Here is a 17,207-nt window from a genome sequence, read left to right as displayed (position 1 = left end):
CTATATGCTTAAAATTTTGAAGTTACTCTTGTTTTATCTTGCTATGCTTGTCACTTGGTTCTTCATGAATTTATTTGTGTACAAGATTCCTATGCATAGGAAGTGGGTTAGACTTAAATGTGTTTTGAACTTGCTTTTTGATGCTCTCTTTTGCTTCAACTCTCATCCTTATGTGAGCATCATTAAAATTGCTGAGCCCATCTTAATGGCTATAAAGAAAGCACTTCTTGGGAGATAACCCATGTTTTTATTTTGATACTGTTTTGTTGTGTCTTGTAAGTTGTTACTACTGTAGCAACCTCTCCTTATCTTTATTTTATTGCATTGTTGTGCCAAGTAAAGTCTCTAATAGAGGGTTGATGCTAGATTTGGATTTCTGCGCAGAAACAAATTTCTATCTGTCACGAATTTGAGTAGGTCTCTCTGTAGGAAACTCAGAAAAATCTGCCAATTTTCATGCGTGTTCCTCATTAGTTTTGAGTTTTCTGATTTGAGCAACGGAAGTACCTCTTAAAAATTCGTCTTTACTGGCTGTTCTGTTTTGACAGATTCTGTCTCTGTTTTTTGCATTGTCTCTTGTGGACTTTAAGTAAGGCTTTCTAGACATGGAGAGCTGTAGCTAATGTTTTATTGAGTTCTTGCAATGTGTCACTACAGGACCAAAGTGGATTAAAGTTTTTGAGTACTAACCCCTCTAATGAAGTTTATGAGAAGTTTGGTGTGGCAGAAGTTTTCAAGGGTCAAGAGAGGAGGATGATATATGATCAAGAAGAGTGAGAAGTCTAAACTTGGGGATGCCCCCGTGGTTCATCCCTGCATAATTCAAGAAGACTCAAGCGTCTAAGCTTGGGGATGCCCAAGGCATACCCTTCTTCATCAACAACTTATCAGGTCACTTCTAGTGAAACTATATTTTTATTCAGTCACATCTTATGTGCTTTACTTGGAGCGTCTATGTGCTTTTATTTTTATGTTTGAATAAATTCGGATCCTACCAATCCTTGTGTGGGAGAGAGACACGCTCCGCCTTTTTCATATGAACACTGGTGTTCTTAGCTTTATTTTAATGTTCATGGCGGAGTTGAAAACCGCAGCACTTGTTGTTATTTGGTTGGAAACAGAAAATGCTTCATATTGTCTTGAATAATTTGATACTTGGCAATTGTTTTGAGCTCTCAAGTAGATCATGTTTAAGCTCATGCACCATGTAGTTTAAACCTATTAGTGGAGAACTACCGTAGAGCTTGTTGAAATTTGGTTTGCATGATTGGTCTCTCTAAGGTCTAGATATTTTCTGGTAAAAGTGTTTGAGCAACAAGGAAGACAGTATAGAGTCTTATAATGCTTGCAATTTGTTCTTATGTAAGTTTTGCTGTACCGGTTCATACTTGTGTTTGCTTCAAACAACCTTGCTAGCCAAAGCCTTGTACTGAGAGGGAATGCTTCTCGTGCATCCAAAACCTTGAGCCAAAAACTATGCCATGTGTGTCCACCATATCTACCTACTATGTGGTATTTCCTGCCATTCCAAGTAAATACTTCATGTGCTACCTTTAAACAATTCAAAACTTTATTACTCCTTATTTGTGTCAATGTTTTATAGCTCATGAGGAAGTATGTGGTGTTTTATCTTTCAACCTTGTCACTTACTCTTGACAGACTTTCACCAATGGACTAGTGGCATATCCGCTTATCCAATAATTTTGCAAAAAGAGCTGGCAACGGGGTTCCCAGCCCCAATTAATTAACCTTCACTAATAATAATTCTCTTCACGTGTTTTGCACTGATTCATCAGTAAGCAACTTAATTTTGCAAATAGACACTCCTTCATGGTATGTGAATGTTGGAAGGCACCCGAGGATTCAGTTAGCCATGGCTTGTGAAAGCAAAAGGTTGGGAGGAGTGTCATCTATAAATAAAACTAAAATACATGTGTAAACAAAAGAGAAGAGGGATGATCTACCTTGCTGGTAGAGATAACGTCCTTCATGGGAGCCGCTCTTGAAAGTCTGGTTGATGAGGTAGTTAGAGTGCCCACTACCATTCGTTGACAACAACAAACACCTCTCAAAACTTTACTTTTATACTCTCTATATGATTTCAAAACTTAAAAAGCTCTAGCACATGATTTAATCCCTGCTTCCCTCTGCGAAGGGCCTTTATTTTACTTTATGTTGAGTCAGTTTACCTACTCCTTTCCATCTTAGAAGCAAACACTTATGTCAACTGTGCATTGATTCTTACATACTTGCTTATTTGCATTCATCATATTACTTTGTGTTGACAATTATCCATGAGATATGAATGTTGAAAGTTGAAAGCAACTGCTGAAACTTAAATCTTCCTCTGTGTTGCTTCAATGCCTTTACTTTGAATTTATTGCTTTATGAGTTAACTCCTATGCAAGACTTTTTGATGCTTGTCTTGAAAGTACTATTCATTAAAAGTTTTGCTATATGTTATCTATTTGTTAGCAAACTATAGATCATTGCCTTGAGTCACTTCATTCATCTCATATGCTTTACAATAGTATGATCAAGATTATGTTGGTAGCATGTCACTTCAGAAATTATTCTTTTTATCGTTTACCTACTCGAGGGCGAGTAGGAACTAAGCTTGGGGATGCTTGATACGTCTCCAACGTATCTATAATTTCCGATGTTCCATGCTAGTTTTATAACAATACCTACATGTTTTGCTCACACTTTATATCGTTTTGATGCATTTTCCGGAACTAACCTATTAATAAGATGCCGAAGTGCCAGTTCCTGTTTTCTGCTGTTTTTGGTTCCAGAAAGGCTGTTCGGGCAATATTCTCGGAATTCGACGAAACAAAGACCAAATATCTTATTTTCCCCGGAAGGTTCCAGAACACCGAAGGAGAGTCGGAGGCGGACAGCAAGGGGCCCGCACCATAAGGCGGCGCGGGTGGCCCCTGGCCGCGCCAGCCTATGGGGAGGGAGCCCCCAGGCTCCCCAGGCGCCGCCTCTTCGCCTATAAAGTCCCTCACGACCTAAAAACCCGATACCAATTGACGAAACTCCAGAAAGACTCCATGGGCGCCGCCGCCATCGCGAAACTCCGTTTCGGGAAATAGAATCTCTGTTCCAGCACGCCGCCGGGACGGGGAAGTGCCCCCGGAACACATCTCCATTGACGCCACCGCCTCCATCATGCTCCGTGAGTAGTTCCCCCATGGACTACGGGTTCTAGCTGTAGCTAGTTGGTACTCTCTCTCCCATGTACTTCAATACAATGATCTCATGAGTTGCCTTACATGATTGAGATTCATCTGATGTAATCGGTGTTGTGTTTGTTGGAATCCGATGGATTGTTACATTATGATTAGTCTATCTATATAAGTTTGTGAAGTTATTGTTGCTGCAATCTTGTTGTGTTTAATGCTTGTCACTAGTGCACGAGTGGCATGATCTTAGATTTAAGCTCTATAATTATTGCTTAGATTGTATCTACAAGTTGTTTGCACATGTCTATGTCCGGAACCCGATGCCCCAGAGTGACATCAACTGGGATAACTGGAGGGGAAGGCGTAGGTATGAGGATCACATGTTTTCACCAAGTGTTAATGCTTTGCTCCGGTGCTCTATTAAAAGGAGTACCTTAATTGCCAGTAGATTCCCTTGAGGCCCAGCTGCCACCGGCTGGTTGGACAAAAGATGTTATGCAAGTTTCTCATTGCGAGCACGTATGACTATATATGGAAAACATGCCTACATGATTAATAATCTTGATGTTCTGTCTTAATGCTATTTCAATCCTATCAATTGCCCAACTGTAATTTGTTCACCCAACACTTGTTATTTGAGAGTTACCACTAGTGTAGATAGCTGGGAACCCCGGTCCATTTCTTATCATCATATACTCGTTCTATATGTCATTGGAAGTAGTATCAACTATTTTCTGGTGCCATTGCCTCTCGTATTCTGTTATTCTTTCTTTGGTGTGTTATCGTTACTATTGCTCTCATATTACTGCGCTTTCACATCACCCCTGTTACTAGTGCTTTTCAGTGCAATGAATTGACAACTCAGTTGTTAAGGCTTATAAGTATTCTTTACCTCCCCTTGTGTCGAATCAATAAATTTGGGTTTTACTTCCCTCGAAGACTGTTGCGATCCCCTATACTTGTGGGTTATCAAATGTGTGGAAAGGCTTCTGGTCAAGGATCTTAAATCTATTCTTCAGAGCTGCAAATTCCCCCTCGACGGTGACCCTGAGACTAGAGTGTCTGAGATTGAAGAGTTCATTGGTATTCTTGGGGTAGAACCTTGAAGAGAACTTATTGAGGTGGTACCTTGTGGACCTGAAGGGCAGGATAAAACTAGGGCGGCAAGCATAGCCAGCATCAGCTAGGTAGAACTTACCCTCCGGGACCTTCAGGCCATCTGCTCTCTCCAAGTTGTCATTCAGAATAGTAGCATCATGGGCTGATTCTTCCGACCTAGCAAGCACATATGTGAACCTCATATCGAAGTACACGGCGATAAGCACATTCTGGCTGGTGTAGTGCTTTCTCCCTTTGAAAGCATGAGACTCGCTTCTTGGCACTCTCGATGTGATATGAGTACCATCAATGGCAGCAACACAATCCTGACATGACCATGAACATATGTGATGATTAGAAAGTTATCCAATAGTGTACATGAACATTAACACTCTAAAATGATGCACAAATGTGTAAATCAGTTGTACAAGATGTTGCTCACCTTGAAATATCGATACCATCGATGAGTTTTAGCGATCTTCGTGGGTGTGGCGGGAGATGCAGGCTTGATTGTCTCTCCTCTCAGCTCTCCAATAGCATATAGCACTTCCTTGAAGTACATGTAAAATGTCCCAGACGATCTCCTCCATGTGCTATGGGTGACTCGAAATCGTTAGTTGTGCCTAACGACATGTGTGGATGATGTCCTAGAGCAACCCCTTCCTCTTAATGTGTTGACGAGTCGATTAAAGGCATTTCTATATTACACATCGCCATTTCTGTAGATGTAGTTCATGTTGTTAATCCTCTCTCTCTCGCAGACATACATTGGTGCATATGTCATGTTGGGCCTAGTGTGGCGACGAATGACTCTCGCGTGCAGACAGAACATCCATGACTGAATCACAACTACAAGGGCACCCGCTTGAACAAATATCTTCTGTAGGTCGGCCTAGGCATTTTGATGTGGCTAAATCAGGAGCTAAATTGGTACGAATCTAGGCTAAATCGGCATGTTTGTAAGGTAAATCAGTAAGAGGAGGGACGGGAGTAGGTTAGTCGAGTTTATAGTCTTTTTTGAAGGCGGCCGCATCCTGCCGGAGCCGGAGACGAAGGGGATGGAGGCAGGAACGGGTCGCCGCTCCAGGACATTTGGAACTCGGAAACCATCTGGATAGCTTGTCGGATAGGCTGCGGGAGACGGTCCCGGAGATCTCCGTCGTAGATCTAGCTCGCCGCCGCTGTCGTAGATCTAGATCATCGTCGTCGCCTTCTTCACTAAAGGGAATCTCGTTTTCGCTAGGGGTGACCGACTATCGCGGGCGATGAAGCTACTTTGCGCGCCTAAACGGGGTCCCGCCTTTTCCACCGCATTTCCCCTGCGCACGAATCCGGCCGATTTGCGATCGCCAACGCATGTCCCCAGGAAAACGGCCGAACTGCCTCACGGGCTAACTTTTAGGCCGCTTTAAAGTTCATGCGATGCAGTTATTTCATGCGACCCAACAAGACCGAATTTTGGCCCACTGAGAGTGAGAAACGACCTTCCGAGCAACTAAACATATACCTGGCCATGGGCAGCCCGGCCCGGCCTGGCCAGAAATTCCCGGGCCAAGACCGACCCGACCATGCCTCTGGGCCGGGCCTGGGCCTGATTTTTTGGCCCGATGGTCAGGATGGGCCGGGCCTGGATCTTGATTTTGTGCTATTTAGTGAAGCGGCCCGGCCCGAGGCTCGAGGCCCGACGAGCTTTCTATGTGATGGGCTGGGTCTGGGCCTATTTTTTCGATCCGATGGTCGGGCCGGGCCAGGCCTGGGCCGAGATTTTCCGCGTTGGTCTTTGGTTGGCCCGGCCCGAGGCCCAGCCCTACCCAAGAAATGCTCAGATATACTAGAGAACAACATGCAAACCATCTTTGTGATGAGGACACACAAACTCGCACAGGCATGCATACAATCTCTGTTCGATGGTCTCACTGCACTGCGTTTACATCGCAGCCACCGGCCGATCCCTCAAAAAACGAAGCAAGATCACAAAGGGACCAGGCAGCCGCGGGTAAACCAAGCACAACGAATCACAATCAAACGAATATGCAAGTATGCAACATGCAAGATCGAGCACACACGCACCAAACCAATCACACACGATACAGACAGTTACAACACACACCGAGCAGAACAAATCACCATGCATCAAAGGAAGATCGCGACGAGCATGCAGGAGCTACCTGAACGTCCTCCTGCCGACCCCGGCCGGCATGGACACGGTGGAGTCGACGCTGAGTCCGCTGACGGACCGCCGGTGCCGCCTGCCAGCCACGGACGCCGCCGGCGTGCCCGCCCGCGACGGCGGCACCGACGGCTGACCGCCGCCGCCGCTGCCGCCTTTCCAGAACGGGGTCTTGGCCCAGCTCCCGATGCTCTGGCCGAGCCCGAACGAGAACCGGGGCTTCTGCTCCGCCGCGCGCCGCTCCTTGTCCAGCTGCTGCTGCAGCACGTGCGCGCGCGCCCGGGCCTTGGCGGACGCCGACATCGTGGGCGTCATGTAGTTGGGCACCCCGAACGCCGGGCAGCTCGTCAGGCTCTCGTCGTCGCGGACGCTGCCGCCGCCCACGCCGCCGTGGTTCGGCGCCCCTCTGGTTGCCCGCGTGACGGGTCTGCTGCTGGGCTGCTTGGGGTAGTAGGCCGACACCACAGACCGCGCCGGTGTGTTCGCCGCCGTCGTCATGGGCGTCATCATCGGCGTCATCATCTCGCGGTGCGCGACGGCGGGTGCGGGCTTGTGTCGGACGACGATGGGCATGGGCTCGACATGGCGCGGGTACTCGGGCTCATGGGAACGGTCGATGGGTGACCACCACCACGGGTTCCGGCCTGACTGAAGGTCCGCCAGGATCGCATGGGCCGCCATCGGCGTCGCCTTCAGCACCTGCAGCCGAGGGCTCAGATTGAGAATTAGGAACAGATTAAGAACAGCTCGTCAGACTGAAAAAAGTGAATGGAAAACAGGTTCAAATCTCGGGGTACCTAAGGTTGTCTAGATAGTATCGTTTTCTCATCAGTATCATAGATTCGTATTGTAGTATCACGGTACTATGAGATTTTTTATTTTAATTAAAAAATATATACTTCCACCGTCTATAAAAGAATGTTGAAGGTTTTTTTAAATTCGAATGTATCTATTACACTAAAAGTGTCTAGATATATCTAACTTTAGACAAACTTTCAACATCCTTTTTATGGATAGAGATAGTACTATTAAACAAACTAAACTTGAAATATAGAAATTTTAGAAGAAAAAAACTTCACAAAAAGTTCTCATGTATGACTTAATTAACTAGGCTTTCGACATAGATGAATATATTCACGGCCATGTCATACTTTGTTACAGTTTGGTAATGGCACAGAGATTCATATTGGCATGGGAAAATATATTGCCAACTAGAGTTTCTGACTTTTATTTCACAAAATTTTGGCTTCCATTTTATTATCTCAAATATTATATTTTTGTGAATGATGTAAACATATTCCATGGTAAGATTGTACCAGAACAATTTTCAGAAAAAAAAAAGTATAGCTGGTGGGATGGGCACTTCAAGAGGTAAGTATTTGCTTTGGTTTGTAGCTCAAATTTGATTTTCTTTCAATGAAATTGACAGAGAGTGGTTTAGATGGGAAAAGTAGCTAGAAATTTGGAAATTCATAAAAGTTAGGAATTGTATATATAAGGTAGTCTCGTTTGACTGAAAATTGGAGTGGTAAAATTTTGCACCTTGTTCTTGGTATTAACAAATAAACATTTTTGGTATTTTTTGCACTTAGAAAATGCAAAACATTTTTTGTGTGGAAACAGATAAGAACTCCATTCGACAACATTGTTTATCATGCCAAGATGCATCTTTGTACAAAATATGGGAACATTATCACAAACTATGCAATACCCATGAACATGGTCATTTGGATTGAAAGTCGTGAATTTTTATAGATGGTAATATGTTTGGTGAAGGTTTTTTTAATAAAAATTTCAGATTCGATATTTATCGTTTTTCCTTGCAACTATTACATGTAAAAGGACCTATGGTCTTCTAAAACTTTGGTCAAACTTTACTTGGTCTGACTTCAAAAAATAAAATAAACCTTAAGTTTTGGTATGGAGGTAGTATAGTAAAATTGTAAGATACTACGTACGATACATATCACCAACTACTAAAGGTGACAGCACGCATATAGCTAGTTTTAGATAAAAATACAGTAAGAGTAGACCTTAATTCGACCAGGAAGGCATTGATATTGCGCTTTTAGTTGGCCCATCAGTACCATGGAGAAAGAACACGGACGGTGTGCTACCGCTAACCACTAGTGTTTGACTGACAGAATTAACAGTTGGACGAAAGCTCGTTGCAACCTCTCCCAGCAGATATACCAACAATGACACTACACCTTTTGAGTGGAAAAAACAAGGCATCCATAGTGCGATTCTAGCTGGCTTGATCGGTGCGTATGTATGTTACGTAGCATCTAACATATTTTTATCGATCGCCACCACCTACTGGTCTCTATCTGTCACCCTTTCCTCTCGATCGCTAATCTGCTCTAACTACTGCTGCTTGACTGACGGAATACGTCCCCTTTCGCCTGTGTCGAATTAGGTGTGTGTTTTCAGCATTATGATGGAAGACGCCATGAACGTACCTGGTGCGAGTAGGCGTACGCGAGTGCTCGCTCGCGCTTCATCACGGCCTCCGCCTTCCGCTTCGTCCTCGCGTCCGCCTCGTCCCGGCTCAGCAAACTGTCGTCCCACATGCCGCCGTCCTACAGCCACGTTGCACCGGCGACCTCGTTATGATCCGGCTGGGCTAACATACAGTGATCATCACGCACGTACGGTACATACCTGCGAGCCGGAGCGCCACCTGCCGTCGTCCCGAAGCAAGGCGCGGTGGTTGCGGCGCTCCATGGCCTCCACGCGGCTGGCGCGCACCTGCGCCTGCACGCGCACTAGCGTCCGCATGCACCGCATCGCGTGCGCCGTCTGCCGCCGCACGCTCGGGCCCCGCACCACCCCCTGCAGCCGGATCAGACCCCGGAGCGACCGGTAGCTCCGCCGCGCGCTGTACCCCCGGAACGCTGCCTGGATCGCCACGGCGGCCGCGCGGGCCTGCTCCGGCGGCACGGCCGCCTGCCTCGCCGCCAACGCGCGCGTCCTGGGCCGCTGCTGCTGCTGAGGCTGCCGCCACTCGGTGATCTTCTCGGCGGCCCTGCCCTGCTGCAGCCGCTGCAGCCTCTGCTGCTGCTCCCGGTCGTGGTCGAACCGCCTGATCAGCGGCGGCGGCGAGCAGGCCGGTGGCGGAGGCAGCGGCAGCACCGCCGTGGTGTACTGCTGCTGCTGCTTCTCGCTGCCACCGCCATCCCGCTCCCGCTCACGTGCCAACGGCGTCGTCGGCGCCGTGGCGGTAGCATGAGGCGCCGCGCTGACCGTTGTGGTGGTGGGCCTGGCGGGGGTGATCTGGTACTGCGCCGGCGGCCTGCCGTAGTACTGCCGCTCCATCTCCGCGTCGCCCAGGATCTTCTCGATGCTGCTCGGCTGCCGGTACAGCGGCATGCTCATGCCGGCCATCGTCGGCACCGGATCGGCGTGCTGCCGCGACCGGCCGAAGCCCCATTTCTTCTTGTCCCTTTCGCTGCGGTACTGCGGCGGCGGCGGCGGCTGCGAGTACTGCGCTACCAGTTGCCCCTGCATCCATTCGTCTCAACGATCAGTTATCTCTCCCTAAACTTCACATGGAAATTTCTTCCAAGTAACTAGTAAAGGGCATAAAAATGTAATGAAAAATAGAACAGACATTCTATATGCAAACTGACCCTGTACATCATACAGGACTGTGTATTTGTCGCTACGATACACCTGCACCTGTCTACATGCCCATACAGCTGGCATTCAGTGCTTGCTTCAGGGCAAAGCATCAGTCTGGGTAAGCAGCCAACTTATTCCAATACATGTGCCTTTTGTTTTCTTTGCACGTTTCAAGTGGGATAAATACTTGATTCTAATTTGCCTTGATGATTCTTTTGCCTTTAAGTGAAGTTACATCAGGCCTACACATTGGTGGTCTAAAGTGTGAGTACTTACATTTGTGGCCTTCTCCTTGGGGTTTGTGGTGAACGCCTTCTTGAGTGCAGTGATCCAGTTTCCCTTCTTGCCCATCTTCTTAACATGTCTCTCAGGTACACTCCTGCAACAAGTCAATGAAGAAAATTCACTTAATATGTTTTGTCATTGGAAGGATCATGAAAATTCGATCCAGTTTACTTGCAGCTTCAGATATATGTCATAGCCTTGGAGACAGGATTCACTTGGAGCTTCAGATAATCAGATATATGTCATAGTAGCCTTGCAATATTTGACAACATGCATGCTCTGGTCAAGACACTGAGTGGAGTTTCGACTTTCAACTGCTAGACAGAATGACAGATATAGAGGGAAGCCATATATCTGATGCCCAAGGTTTTTTTACCACAAAAGTAACCTGTTTCTAAATATTAACAAGACAGAAGGATGCAAAGCAACTACTCCATTCCATACCTTGTTTGAGATTCCCCTGCCTCTCCTTGCTGATGCTTCAGTAGAGTAGCTCCGCATTCCCAACTTTGAACCCCTCGTGCTCTACTGCAATCCTCAGAATCTCATGGCAAATCTGCACTCAATCTTCAGGCCGTCCAACTCTCTCTTCACCTGCGAGACGAGGCCGTTATATAGATCCTTTGCTAGATCGGGTGGTGAAGGGGAGAGCCCACTTCCCCACTCGATGACACCCAACCAACCTTGCTTCAGCGGTAAGCCTCACGAGGCAGCCAGGTTTCGCAGCAGGTGCGGCAGGGTGAACAACTCCAGCGGCACTGTTTTGGTATGCTTTTCCTTTGTTGTACCTCAAACATATTTATGCCTCTTCAGATCCATGTGTGATGTGCACAGATGCAACATGGCTAGCGTGCGTTGCTGTTGCACACAAACTTGACTGTAAGGCTGCAATCCGGTTGGAGTCCACAGGAAGCTGTGCATCTGCAAGGGTTTTATTGGCGTGAGAGCGAGGGTTCGGAGTTCATAGTCCAGGCATGTTCAGTCAATCAGACAAACAGGCAGACGGACATGGTAGCTCACCTTCACCTGATAGCCTCCGTTCATCTGTTACCATGCGCTGTCGTCCACCGGATCAAACCGGTAACGATCGAGCTGAGCTGATGATTCAGTTTTGTCAGTAGCGTCCGAGGGAATTTCGCAGCGGGGAATGATCCTTTCGTGCTCGTGCTAGTGGTTGGTTAAATTCGGAAGCCTGATCATTTGTAACTATCATGTGTTCGAACATCATAGCAGGTGTCAGCCATTTGGGTAAACTAGCTTCATGTGCATGTCATTGCTCACTAACACTTGCTTAAGTCTCAATCCTTTGGACCAGCGTCATGATGATTCGTTTCGAACAGTGATCATGTTTAGCATTTTGTTTTTCAGCGAAAAGTTACCATCGAAATATAGCATCTGGGAGGGCCCCACTTCCTGAAAAGGCTGCGACGAGCCGGAAACGGATGGTTTTAGTTTCTTTTTACAAGTATATTGATCAGACTTTTCTCGGTGGATGTTAAATCAACTAAATTAGAGAGTGAAGACTGAAGACACCTATGTGTCCCACATAGGTGTGTTGTAAAAGTAGGATGAGATGAATGGGATTGAGTGGCTTAAGTAAGCAACGTCATCTTGCTTGCAAGGTACTTCAGTTCAGAGACCAATTGGAAGATAAACATCTCCTAGAATTAGGTTTAGTAGCTACGCTAGTTGGTTCCATCATCAAGATCAGGAGAGAGGGGGCTTAGGGCATCTCCAACCGGGCGACCCATCCCGCGCCCGCGCGTCCGGATGGGTCGAAACGGACAAAAACCCGGCCCAACGCGGGGACGCACCGCAAAAGCGGACGGCCGCGGCGTCCGGAACGACGCAAACCCGGCCCAAATCTGGGCCGGGTTTGCGTGGCCGCGGATGGCACGCGGCGTCCTCGCGTGTCCGCCCGTCCGCTGGCTGGCCCACTGTCGGTGCCCCGGTCCTATTAAATGTGGATCGGGAAGGGGACTGTCCCTATCCGATCCCCACTTTCCACTCCGGCCGCACGCGCGAGCTCGAAGCTTCCGCGCCGCCATGGCCCCGGCGCGAGTTCGAGCCGTCCGCCAACGACACGAGGCCGGCAGCAGCCGGCAAGTCGCGCCGCCGGCGTTCGCAATGGGGCCGCCGGCGCCTCCCGACGCGACCGGATCTACGTCACCGTACCGGTGGCGCAGATGTTCTGGGACGCGGCGTCCCAATGCCGTGGGGGCGTGCACCTCCCCCACGGCCGGCACCCGAGCCCGGATCGGGTTCCGGTGCCGCCCATCCCGCGTCCGGCCGCGCCGCGTCGCGGAGATCCGGAGGCGCCGCCCTCGGCTGCCGGCGGACCTCCGGCAGACCCCGCGTACGGCAACGCAAGTCCCAACCGGGACTTGTGGTTCGAGGTGGAGCACGATGCGCGCCGGCGCACCTGCTTCACATCCGCGGCGGCGCGGCCTCGCGCGCAGCCAGCCACACCGCTAGGCGGGCTGGCCGCCGCCCGGCGGCCTCTACATCAACGAGCCCGCGCCCCACCCCAGCCGCAGCCCCGGGAGGAGGAGAACGACCCGGAGCTGCAGCGGCGCTCGCGGCGTCCCGCGAGCAGCAGGACCTCGACGAGCTGGCCAAATGGCCGCACCTCGCCGAGGCGCTGCGCACCTCCGCGCCGGAGGAGGCGGCCAGAAGGCCTGTGGAGGACGCCCGAGGCGGAGGCGTGGGCCTTCCCGGAGCCGGCGCGCCGTCGGGAGGAGGCTACGCGTCGTGCGGCGCTCCGGGAGGAGGAGCGGCGGGCCGCGCGCCCGGCGGAGGAGGAGCGCCTGGCGGAGGAGGAGCGCCGGGCCACGCGCCCGGCGGAGGAGCAGCTCCGGCAGCAGTCCGCGCGCAGGCACGGCTGCGCGCAGCCGGCGAGCCCGCCGAACCCGCAGTCCGCCTGGGAAAGGGCGCAGTGGGAGCCCTGGCCGGAGTCCCCGGTGCCCTCCGGCGTGTCGAGCCGGAACAGCGCGTCGCCGCCGGGGGGCGTCGTCGTCATCGACGCCGACGATGACGAGTACTACTGGGGGTAGTACTGCCGGCGGCCACCGTGCTCGCAAACCCTGTGTAGGGTTTCTTTTTTTTTTTAGTTTAAAGCCCATATAGGGCTTTCTTTTGTGTAAAAATTGCCCAAAATAGGGCTAAGTTTAATTAACCACTAGTTTAATGTTTTTTTTGGCTGTTTTCCTTTTTTATTTTTATTTTTGTTATTTTAATTACATATACGGTGCGTCCGCGCGTTGGGCGCAGCGTGCGACCCAAACGGACACGCGGACGCGGGGCGCTGTCCGGGTGTCCGTTCGGCCACCCAAACGGTCCAAAACGGACGGCCCAGCGCGTCCGTTTGGGTCGCCCGGTTGGAGATGCCCTTAGTGCTGGAAGTTGCTCCTAACAACACAAGTAGGCCACATCCGTGGCCTTGTTTGGCAATTATGTCCCCATCCTGAAACTAGTTGCGTCTTTGCTATTGGATCCGTCACCTCGAACATTGCTTGTGCATGCATTGCATTGCACCTCGTTTTGGACTAAACTAGGCACCTTTATGCTTGCTTCTGAAATTGATCTAGTAGTGCGAGGAGCAGCCAGTTGTGTAATTCAGTGCGCTTTTGTGTGAGATATATGTATCCCAAGTGTGTCCATCCTTAGGTTTCAATACTACTTTTAAGCATAAACAACATGCCAAGATGCAGAACATGTGAATACTTTACTTGAAGCATAAATCCCTTTAAGCAAAACAATTAGGTAAGGGCAATGGCCTGTTTGATTCAAAGAAATTAAAAATCACAGGAATAGGAAAAAAACCGGAATAGTATGCTATGAAGGGTGAAATCTTACAGAAAGAGAAAAAAAAGAATTAGTTGCGTAGGTCGTTTGGTTGCACCACATGAAAACATAGAAAAATTCTATAGAGATAAGTACATGCCATAGTTGTCATACACACATAGAAAATTTTCCAATAGATATAACTTCTTGCTTGAAATCCTATGAGATTGTAATACAGGAAAGTAATTCATAAGAATTTTGGAGGGTTCAATCTTTTGAATCAAATGGCCTCTATAGGAAAAATTCCTATGGATAAGAATCCTACAAAAAAAAATTGAGAATCCTTCGAATCAAACACTCCCTAAGTATTGTTCATAAGGCAGTTTATACTAAACTCATTGCGTAGTTTATTTTTATTTTACGTTTGACAGCAAAAGACACGAATTCAAGGGCTGTCAGTGAAGGGGAATTAGATGAGATGTATTACCTCTGGACGTGTTCAATTGACGCGAGGTGAAGGGCAATTAGATGAGATGTCACAGGCCGAACCCAGAACCCCGGGGAGCGCCTGAGAGCGCCGGATGAAGAGAAAAAGTGTGTGGGCCAGGTATGTCGGCGTCAAACCAACAAAGATCCCCCCACTCCACTCGCCTTGCCCAAACCACCTCGTCGCCGCCACCTCACCGCAGGCACCACCCCCACCCTCTATCGTCGCGTATGCGCCGGTAGAAAGGCCGCACCCACTCCCTAGCCATTGTCGAGCTCGCCGCCATTCGTCACCTCACCGGCGTTCCGTTGCCGATCCCTGTGCCGACCTCTACGGCTCCACGCCCGTGAGGTATTCGATGTTTTGATTGCTCGGCCATGGACTCCGACGACGAGGACGGGAAAATGTTTGTTTCGCTCTTGGAGGATTTCATAAGATGCTTGGAAGCATCGACTGCATGCATTGGAAGTAGAACAATTGTCCAATGGCTTGGCAAGGCATGTACAAGGGCCACAAAGGAGGATGTAGTGTGGTACTTGAGGCAGTGGCTACATATGATACCTGGATTTGGCACTCCTTCTTTGGAATGGCAGGCTCAAACAACAACATCAACATCAACGTATTGCAGTGCTCGCATGTCTTTGCCAAACTTGTTGAGGGCCATGCTCCCCCGGTGAACTATGAGGTCAATGGGCGCCACTATAACAAGGAATACTACCTTACAGATGGTATCTATCCTACATGACAACATTTGTGAAGACGATCTCAAGCCCGAAGCTTCCAAAAGAAGCGTGGTTTGCCAAAGAGAAAAAAACTGCCAGGAAGAACGTCGAGCGAGCATTTGGTACCCTCCTGCAGAGATTTACAGTTGTCCGATTCCCAGCTATGACTTGATCGTAAGATCAGATGTGGGAGGTGATGAACTGTTGTATGATATTTCACAACATGATCATACAGAATGAGCGGAAACATCCCAGAGGTCGAGTTGCTGTAGCCATATCACCGATAGTGTCCTCTTGCAGAGCTTGATGGTCATGTGCCGGCATCATGGGCTTCCTTCCTAGCTATGCGCCAGGAGATCCGACACTCAAGTGTGCACCAAGAGCTGCAGGACGATCTAGTTGATCACCTATAGGCTCGCAAGGGTGCATCAAGAGCTAGTGCACCATGATTTGTTGTGTTTGTTGTGTTATTGTGATGTTGTGTTTATTGAACTATTTGTTTTGTTAAAATTATGCCAAATCTCGGTGAATAATATCATAATTTTTTATATTTTGTGTTGTATTTTCAAATTGTGCATAAAATTGGCTGAAAAATGGCATATTATTGGCCGAATTAGCCCGGCCTGGAGATCGGCCGTGGGTTCGTCGCTGGAAATTTCCTCCTCCTAGGCCGAAAATTACATCTATGTAGCGTAGAAAGCGCAAACGAGTGAAGATGCTCTCCATTCCCTCGGCACCCCCACGTCGATTTAATCCGACCAGAGGGAGTAGCATCAAACTGCAGCAGCCTAGGGCAGCTGCAGGTGTTGCAGAATGGTGCGCTTGCTCGCGCGGCTGGGATCGATCGAGGTGAACCTAGCACTAGCAGCTGCGCAGGCTTGCCTGGCATGCAATGATTGAGTTCAGGTCAAGTTCCCTGGCCATAGAGTGCATGGGTTCTTTTTCTTTTGGGATTTCTATTTTCGTGCCCTCAGGTCCTTAGTTGTACTCAGTTTTCCCCAGCTCCTTAGTTTTTCCTCAGTTTTCTCCAAGCCCTTGTTTGAAACCCGCAGAAGCAGCTCAGACGGCAGGATTCCCGTTTAGTTGACCGTTCTATCACGTGTGGGCCCACGTCGTGTGGGGCCGCGTCGCGTGGGGCTGGTAGAAAGGGACCGCGTGGGACAGGACGAGAAGCGTTTGGTTGCACGTGAGCAGGAGCTGGGTTCTGTCTCTCTCGGTCCCAAATTGGCATTATTAAGGGCACCTTTTTCCCCTCTTTCTCTCTGTCCTTTTAACCAAATTAGTATCAAATCTAGAGAAGGTTGCATTTCTGTCTTTCTTCAATTATTTGTGCCTTTTGGCCCTCGTTGTTTGCCCAATATGGCAGCAAATCTAGTACTCCATCCGGTCCATATGTATGTAGTTAAATCTAGAAGCAAATCTCCAGGGTAATGTACGATAAATTCACAGTCATAAAAAATCGAGAAAACTAAGTACGGCCAACAAAATATAGTAGAATAGGGATAGATAATAGGGATCCCTCCCTAGATAATAAGCTGCATACACAGCAGCCAACATAGTAACAGGTTCTTCACAACACCATCATACTAACATAACAACAAGGGATCCCTAGCTAACAACAAAATAGGAGGCAGCAGCAGCACACGTCCAGGACTCCGCCTACCCCATCTGGCTCTGCTGGAATTTTGGGCATTTGGCCTTTGGCCCATGACCCATTATGAAATTCTGAAACTCACATGGCCCATTCCAATAATCAGTGGCAGCACTAGTGGGGGCTAAAGTTTAGTCACACATTGCTAGTTGGGAGAGAGTTGGAGTGGTATATAAGGTGGGCTGTTCTAGTCCTAGTA

The 17,207-nt window shown here is 48.7% G+C and overlaps 2 protein-coding genes and 1 long non-coding RNA gene across 3 annotated transcripts; 1 reads left to right on the top strand and 2 right to left on the bottom strand.

The window, feature by feature from the left end:
• Positions 1–4,141: 4,141 nt before the first annotated feature.
• Positions 4,142–4,876, bottom strand: LOC139838222 (uncharacterized). Its single transcript, XM_071827605.1, has 2 exons — positions 4,847–4,876; positions 4,142–4,612 (listed from the first exon to the last, which is right to left on the bottom strand). Exons 1-2 carry the CDS (start codon positions 4,874–4,876, stop codon positions 4,142–4,144), a joined length of 501 nt encoding a protein of 166 aa, XP_071683706.1.
• A 1,254-nt stretch (positions 4,877–6,130) lies between these two features.
• LOC127345050 (protein IQ-DOMAIN 13) lies at positions 6,131–11,144 on the bottom strand. The gene is made up of 6 exons (XM_051371458.2): positions 11,049–11,144; positions 10,810–10,959; positions 10,357–10,459; positions 9,121–9,960; positions 8,919–9,038; positions 6,131–7,155 (listed from the first exon to the last, which is right to left on the bottom strand). The coding sequence occupies exons 3-6, from the start codon at positions 10,429–10,431 to the stop codon at positions 6,451–6,453; spliced, it is 1,740 nt and encodes a 579-aa protein (XP_051227418.1). The 5' UTR covers positions 10,432–10,459; positions 10,810–10,959; positions 11,049–11,144; the 3' UTR covers positions 6,131–6,450.
• LOC127345051 (uncharacterized) lies at positions 9,865–10,169 on the top strand. Its single transcript, XR_007878392.2, has 2 exons — positions 9,865–9,985; positions 10,105–10,169. It is a non-coding gene; the product is annotated as an uncharacterized lncRNA (long non-coding RNA).
• Positions 11,145–17,207: the final 6,063 nt, after the last annotated feature.

The sequence above is a fragment of the Lolium perenne genome, chromosome 3 (assembly GCF_019359855.2).
Source record: "Lolium perenne isolate Kyuss_39 chromosome 3, Kyuss_2.0, whole genome shotgun sequence".
Taxonomy (NCBI): Eukaryota; Viridiplantae; Streptophyta; class Magnoliopsida; order Poales; family Poaceae; genus Lolium; species Lolium perenne.
This window is presented reverse-complemented; position numbering and strand designations above follow the sequence as displayed.